At 36.9% G+C, this 7500-nt stretch overlaps 1 protein-coding gene across 1 annotated transcript in view; it reads right to left on the reverse strand.

The window, feature by feature from the left end:
* The window catches only part of LOC138039274 (stomatin-like protein stl-1), a 20328-nt gene that overhangs the window by 10775 nt on the left and 2053 nt on the right, over nt 1-7500 (reverse strand). The window contains exons 3-8 of the mRNA XM_068885485.1: nt 5907-5981; nt 5213-5312; nt 5032-5090; nt 3545-3617; nt 1693-1752; nt 1548-1604 (exon numbers count right to left, since the gene is read on the reverse strand). Of these exons, the coding sequence (XP_068741586.1) occupies nt 1548-1604; nt 1693-1752; nt 3545-3617; nt 5032-5090; nt 5213-5312; nt 5907-5981 (424 nt within the window). The remainder of the gene's footprint in view (nt 1-1547; nt 1605-1692; nt 1753-3544; nt 3618-5031; nt 5091-5212; nt 5313-5906; nt 5982-7500) is intronic.

Below are 7500 nucleotides of genomic sequence, written 5' to 3' on the forward strand. Positions count from 1 at the left end.
GTAAAAAAAAAACTCGGTTGGTGAAGAATACGCTTTATGATTCAGCGTGCGTTGAGTGCTGTGAATGGAATAATTTTATTGTAATGTCGCTCGTTGCATGAACTAGTGGCAAAACATTTTCGATGGTCATTTAATTTTTTCAAATATTTGTAGATCTTTTGTTAGACATAAAGGCCCTGTAAAGGAGGAAACATTGTTTCCCTTCTGCACTCTTTCTGGCAGTGTGAAAAAAGGAAAGATTGGGAGAAGTAAAGTTTTTGTGTCACAATGTTTCTTCGTTTACAAGGTCTTAGAAGGCTCATCAATCAATCGTGCTGATTCAGAGCCGAACTTGCCAAGTACAATGGTGATTGGTTCCATTTGCAACAATCGTGCTGTCCGTTTGTAGTGTGCACAAGCAAATCCTAACGCGTACGAGCAAGCCATTAAATCCGATTCGCCAGGAACACTAAACTTCTCCGATGGGATCACAGTGTGATCTCATCTGTTATGTTGCAAGTTGTCTTTAGTGCGCTTAAATTGTTGCCTTAAATATTCGACTAAATCGTTCCATCTCCTAGTTAAAGATTGCATTAATTCTCTTTTGCTTATGAAAACGTCATGTGTTTGAAATCATTCAAACTAGAGGATTAAAACACCTTTTACGATAAAGGTGTCAATAAAAAAAGATAATTCTGAGGAATTCAGTTACATTGGAATGCTACAAGTCGCTGGGCATCCCGCGGAGATACCAGGCAAATTGCCTGCTATCTCCACAGGGTGCCAAGGTCCTTTTTTGGTTGCTAAGAACCTCTGGCTCGTTATGGATTAGAGCCACCTCATATAATTGAAAGGTAACTCTGAATCCGCTCCACAGAATTTTTTTAAACTTACAGAGAATTTCATCTTGGCCCGCTAATCACTTTTGTGCAATAAAAAAGTCGGGTCACCGAGTTCGTTTTTCAAATATGAGCAACTAAAGCCAAAATATAGGGTGTTTTTGCAAGGCTTTCCTGTGGCCATGGTAACTTGTTACATCACAAAAATAACTGCACCTTGTTCACCAATAATTGATGTTTTACATGGTACCATAACATTGCTGTTACCTGATAAAGTGTAATTAACAAGGTCTCTTAAAAGTGTTGAAACTGGTTTGAGCCACCTTTAGCCAGATTCATCATATACTATATAATTTGCAAGACAAAATTATTCTTGACAATTCTCAAACCATGACAAGTGGAATTAAAGGTTACAATGTACATGCAATTAGATGCACAGAAATCAGGCAACAAATAAATGGTGAGTTTGAATAACTGAGTATTCTAAAAAGATAAACTAATCAGCACATTTTAGTCTGTTACCACAAAAACTGATACTTAAATCAACTTTTCAAAACAACATTATTGACAGATGCCAACACGCAGTTTGGTAGTTGGCGCTGAAGGTGAGATTTTATAGAGTTATCAACAGACAGTCACAGAAAGAAAAGCTAAGATGAAAGAAGGCATTCCAACTAGTTTGAAGATAGCTCAAAGACAAGGTTGCAAAAAAGGCAACTAGCAACTTACGAATTTCATATCGTAAGCATCTTATACCCCAAACTTCTGCAGCATGATTGATTGCCTCTACAAGGAGGGAAGAAGATAATAATAATTATTAATGAATTTAATAAAAGACAACGGCAGTCAAGAAAAAAGATGAGGTTTTTCTTACCTACTATATTATGATTCAATCGTTCTCTTTCTTGGAAAACATTGTCCAAACTGATCTTTCCTGCAAAAAAGCGTCCTTATATCAAATTTAATATTAACTTAAACATTATTCACACAAGTGTGAGAAAAGCAGATGACAACACTTTATAAAAGAACATTAATTTACAGTATTCACATTTTTTCCTTCGGCGACACCAAGAAAAGACACTTTCAGCATTTGATTAGAATAATAACCTACACACACGAAAGAATGTGAATAATTATTATATAAAAATCGACTTTCTGTATTACTGATTACCTATTGGTTCTTCCATTGAGGACGTGTTCAAGGAAAATGAAACGGAGAACAAAACATGAGGATATGTAGCTGATTCCCAACAAGCAGCATTCATTGTATCAGCTTTGACTTCCCTATAATAATTCTTATTGAGACTGTACATTTTTTTACAAAGTCATATGTTCATTAATTAAATGCAAGTCAAACATTCAAACATTTCAAGTTTGTCAAAGGCCAAGTTCAAGCTAAGGCAAAAGTGATCATACTCTAACCATCTGAACTCCCTATGCAAACGGCATCCCTGAAAGAGGTGTATGATGCATGTTAGAGGTGTGCAAAGCCATGTGTGTCTTTGACTGTTCATTTTACAGAGAAGTGCAATTCCAATTTTTTATCCCAAGTATATGGATTTTGTGAAGGTTGCAATTACATATACATGTAAAATAATAATGTAGTTTCTAAAACATGGAATGATTCAAAACCACCTACATGTACGACCATCTACAACCCACCTACAAGTCCACTTCAAAAACATCTACCAGTAAAACCACTCACAAAGAATCGAATGCCTCTCAAACAAGCCATAAATGTCTAAAATAAGCGAGATGACAATATGTGTTTACCACTTAGCCAAAACATCCTGATGGAATGATTGCGGCACAAAGGTAAGCGATCCTCCAAATTTGTTAAAATCAACCGGATGAGAATGGTGCTTTATCCTGCATTCCATCCTGTACACCGTGCTAAAATCGTGAGAAAGGGCCTGGAACGATCCTCACAAATTTCCCGAAATTCCGGGAAATAAAGTAACATCATTCATTCAAACTGCATGCTGTACATGTATGAATGAACACATGACGGTGTTTGTCTTTAAGGAAGACACCGAAAGTACATACAGTTTGCTTACAATGTTTTGATTGATCACTCTTACATATTCATATTCACATAAATTGATTTCATCTAACTTTTATGTAATCTTCTTATTGAGATTTTAATAAAAAGCGATTTTTAAATATGATGTACATACACGTGCGGATTTGTAAAATAGTGAAGAGTAGATATACATACAAAATATACATATTCTGGTACTGACTTTTGTGAATAAGTGAAAAAATATGAATATATAAGAATGATCAACCAAAGTATTGTATGTGAACTGTGCATACCTTCGGGATCTTCCTAAAAATGAAAGCCAGCGTCCGTGCATTCATACAGCATGCAGTTTGAACGAATGGTTCCACTTTCAGGAAACTTGTGAGGATCGTTCCATTTCCAGGCCCTTTCTCACGATTTAGTGTGGTTTACAGGATGGAATGCAGGGTAAAGCGCCATTCTCATCCGGTTGGTTTTTAACAAATTCGGAAAATCACTTACCTTTATGCCACGATCATTTCATATCGTCATCTCACTTATTTTACACATTTATGGCTTGTTTGAGATGGCATTCAATTCTTTGTGAGTGGTTGCAGATGTCTTTGAGGTGGTTGTAGGTGGTTGTACATGGTTTTAGGTTGTTCCATGTTTTAGTAACTACGAAAACAGTAATTCTTGGGTAGTTAATAAGTAAATTACTCACCCAGCTCTGATCTCATAGTTGTCTGTGCAAGCTGAGTCACAGCAAACTCTGGATCTTCCACTCCATAAGAAGCCTAAAACAAAATGGAGTAAAATATAAAAATTACAGGAACAAACACTGCAACACCAAACTTGTTACTCCTTCCATGCCTTGAAGATGAAATGACTGTGCACTTTCTGGATTATAAAATATAAAATTCCTCTTAGATTTATAAGAATTTTGTTTTATTTTTTTAGTCATGTGGAAGTCTAAAAAAACTTATGTGGGCATCTCTTGCTTGACTATCAACCACTTACAGTTTATTACCGTCTTTTTTATTTTATTTTGTATTTTTGTCAATTAGGGCATTTTTTAGGCATTAGGTAGCCTACAAAATCTTCAGCTTTTCATTTCAAAGCTACCTGCATTCTTTTTTAACAGTAAATGTAGAGCATCATCAAAGCTTACTAAAGTTGTATCTACATTGTAGTGTTTTTTTTAACGATGTGGTTTGAAATTATTACGTGGCATCTGACAGGATGCAGCGATGCGGATCCGCATAATTCCCTAAAATCTGCATCCTCCACATAATCAGGATATTTTCTGCATAAAACAGAAGGAATGCCTGAAATTAGTGATAAAGCAGCTGCTTACCATCCTCACAAACATAAAAGCCAAAGAGATTGACTATTTTGAAACGCTTATTTTCCTGAACATTGCAGAAAGTGGTTTAACAAAACAAATTAGGAGCCCGCAATACATGTGATCGAGGTAATGGATCACAATCACAATCTTGTTCCACATCTCCAAATTGAAACAAAATTCATGACGAGAAACAAAACAATTTTTTATCGCTTCATTTATTTTAGCAAAAGTTTCGGCAAAATGCCAACTGCTAACCCTTTTATTTCAACGGTGAAAGCTGGTTGCAAATTGGCAACTCCTCCAGATATTTTAATTGCAAAGGGAAAAAATTCAATGGTCGCAATTTCGAGTCCTGATTTGTTGCTATAAGCATGTAAATGCATTGGACGGGCCTACTTACATGTATTAGCTTTATAAATTGTTTAAATTTTCGCATAATCCAATGTAATTTCCACATAATCAATGCTGGTTTACGCATAATATGGTCAAAAATTTGCGCATAATCTTTAATTTTTTTCCGCATCTCATCAGACGCCCAGTTATTAGATAATTTGACCAACACCTACTGCGTATCAGGTTTGGTCAAAGGTGTTGACAATTTTTTTCTCTTTTTTTTTGGGGGGGGGGGGGTGGGGGGGGGCGGAGAGGGGGGTTTCTAGTAGCACAATCTGTCTCTCTCCTTTTAAAGTTAGCATGTACACTGTACAACTTCAATTTCCCATCACTCTTAAAATGGTGCAAATCCCCTAATCAAACACACTGTTGTCATTTCCCTTTCTGTTTAAAGTCATTAAATTACTATCACTTTGTCATGTTAATGTTCATTTATGCTTGAAAGTTGCAAACCAAAAAATAAAACAGACCTTGAAAGGCTCAACCACACGTAGGTATAAGACTCCATCAAGATGAAGCGTAACATTATCTGAAGAGAAACGATTGTCATTTAATCAATTTTCAACTCATAATGACAATAATAGTAGTGGACAACATACATGTACATGTGTGTGTGAACCATTGGAGTTAATTAAAAAATCGTTAACCTACCAAGAGTGATGGCTGATTGTGAGGGAATTTCAATGGCTACTTCCTTTAAACTCTGAACATATTTGATTTCATCGATAACAGGAAAAAGAATGGCTAAACCCTAAAATAAAGACAATGTAGAGTACATGTGCATATAAATTAATTCTACTAAGCATGCAGTACTGTATGAATAATCAATTAACACCAATAAAAAAATGAACCTTATTGAAGTCTTTCAGAGTTGATCTCAAGTTAGGGTACTAGTATCAAGGAAACTCAGTACAAAAATCTAAGTTATTACAGTACTTTAGTCAGTTCTAATTTTTTTTTCACAAGACAAGACTCTTGGAATAGAGTAGGGAACCATGCAAGTGATGGAATCTGTACAAATCTTTTACTGAAAAACGTCTCAAAACAATATCATAATGGTATGCGAGCCATGAACTAAACAAAAACTCCAATTCACTTTCATCGGAATCAATCTTCCCGTCTATGTTTGGAAAATAATTTGATCTTCAATACAGTCAAGTATTAACCTGAACCTGCCTAACCCAGCCATACTAAGTACAATGTAGTTTACTCTGTCTAACGCCAGACGATTTTGTTCGTCAATGGGGAATCCCCAGGAATCAATGGGTTAACCACCCAAGACTAAATATGTGTATGGTACACCTGTACAATGAATAATTGCATTAACCATTACATTTTAACTTACTGGTTCCAAAATCCTGTTGAATTTACCAAATCTCTCAATAACCCAAGCTTCTTGTTGAGGAACAAACTTAATTACCTGAAATCAAACGAACAAAGAAACCATTTCAAATTGTCGGTAATAGCGCTTTGCACTATTACTAAAAATAGACTTTGTCACATGAGCCCCCCCACGTAGACTCAGACAAACATTTCGATCTACTGAAAGGAAATGTATGAGTGAGGTAAGCGATAGTGAAGGAAAAAAGAAGAAAACTTGATAAATCTGTGGAGTTGGTTTCTAAAAAGGGGGTACATGTAGAATGGGGTTTTGCTAAAAGCAGGCCCGTGGCCCAGCGGCCCGCAGCCCACGGCCTGGTGGCCCACACAGTTTTGTTGTCCAGCGGTAAATCCACGCGCATGCACAGATTTGCATCAGGTTTGGGGTGCGGAAATGAAAGACGGTAAGTTTGAATTTGTTTACCATTTTAATAATCATTTCAATCCTTTTCGATCCTTTCTTTCATTGCATGTTGCTAAGTGAAAAACATTGTCATTCTCTGTTGTTTTCGTCTGTTTACAACAACAAACAGAAACAAGGATTCAAATGATTAAAATGCTAAACGAATTCAAACTCACCGTCGTCCATTTTACACGCCCAAACCCGATGCAGATCTGTGCATGCACGTGGAATTACCACTGGTCAAAAAAACTGTGGAAAATCAGGACTAGGCTACAGGGCCTCCGGGGTGCCGGCCCGTTGTGGGCTGTGGACCGCAGGCCGCTGAGCCTTTGGGCCGCTGGGTTGTGGCGGGCCATAGGCCGTGGCCGTGGGCCAGATAAATGAACATAAATTGCCGAAATCTCTCAAAGAGTTGCAGGAATCAGCAGAGAAAGTCTTCATACCGCCGCCAAACCCATCCTAAAACCATCCTAACACATTGTGACATGTAAGTATTCCCTAATCGATTGAACCCGGAAATTCTTAACTGTGAAAAACATATTTTGTGCTCTACAAAAGTTCTCACAGCAGAATTTCCTGATGTCCAGTAGGAGTAACAAGAAGGTTAATAAAAGGAAAAGCATTACCGCTTCAAATAACAAATTTTTCCCATTGTAGTTTTGAAAAATGCACGAGACTTTGAAATACACCTAAAAAATAGAGGATACCCAGAAAGCAGTGAAAAGGCATCTCTCCGAACTGAAATTCTCCAACAAAATTTACAGGTCATACATTAGGAGATGAAAACGCACATGTACCGTAACACAATTCTGACTTTTGTCACAAAATACCACTCTGCTCACGAGGAAATGGCACCTGATAGAAAAATCACCCACATCTAAGAGAACTTTTTAACATGTCCCCAATAATATATCGCAAAGAAAAATCCATGAAAGATATGTTAGTCAGAGCAAAACAGAAAACCATTTGTGAACAGAAGGAGTAGCGTAGGCAACATCAACACTTTTCCAACATGCTAATCTGTCGATGGAGTAGAATAGGGAACAGAACTTGTACTATGGTACCATTTCCTTCCAACATTGAACCCTTTTTTGTATTTTCGCCGCAGATCAACAACCATTATCGATGCTCGGATCAAGTGCGTGGTCACTCCCAC

The sequence above is a fragment of the Montipora capricornis genome, chromosome 2 (assembly GCF_036669925.1).
Source record: "Montipora capricornis isolate CH-2021 chromosome 2, ASM3666992v2, whole genome shotgun sequence".
Classification (NCBI taxonomy): Eukaryota; Metazoa; Cnidaria; class Anthozoa; order Scleractinia; family Acroporidae; genus Montipora; species Montipora capricornis.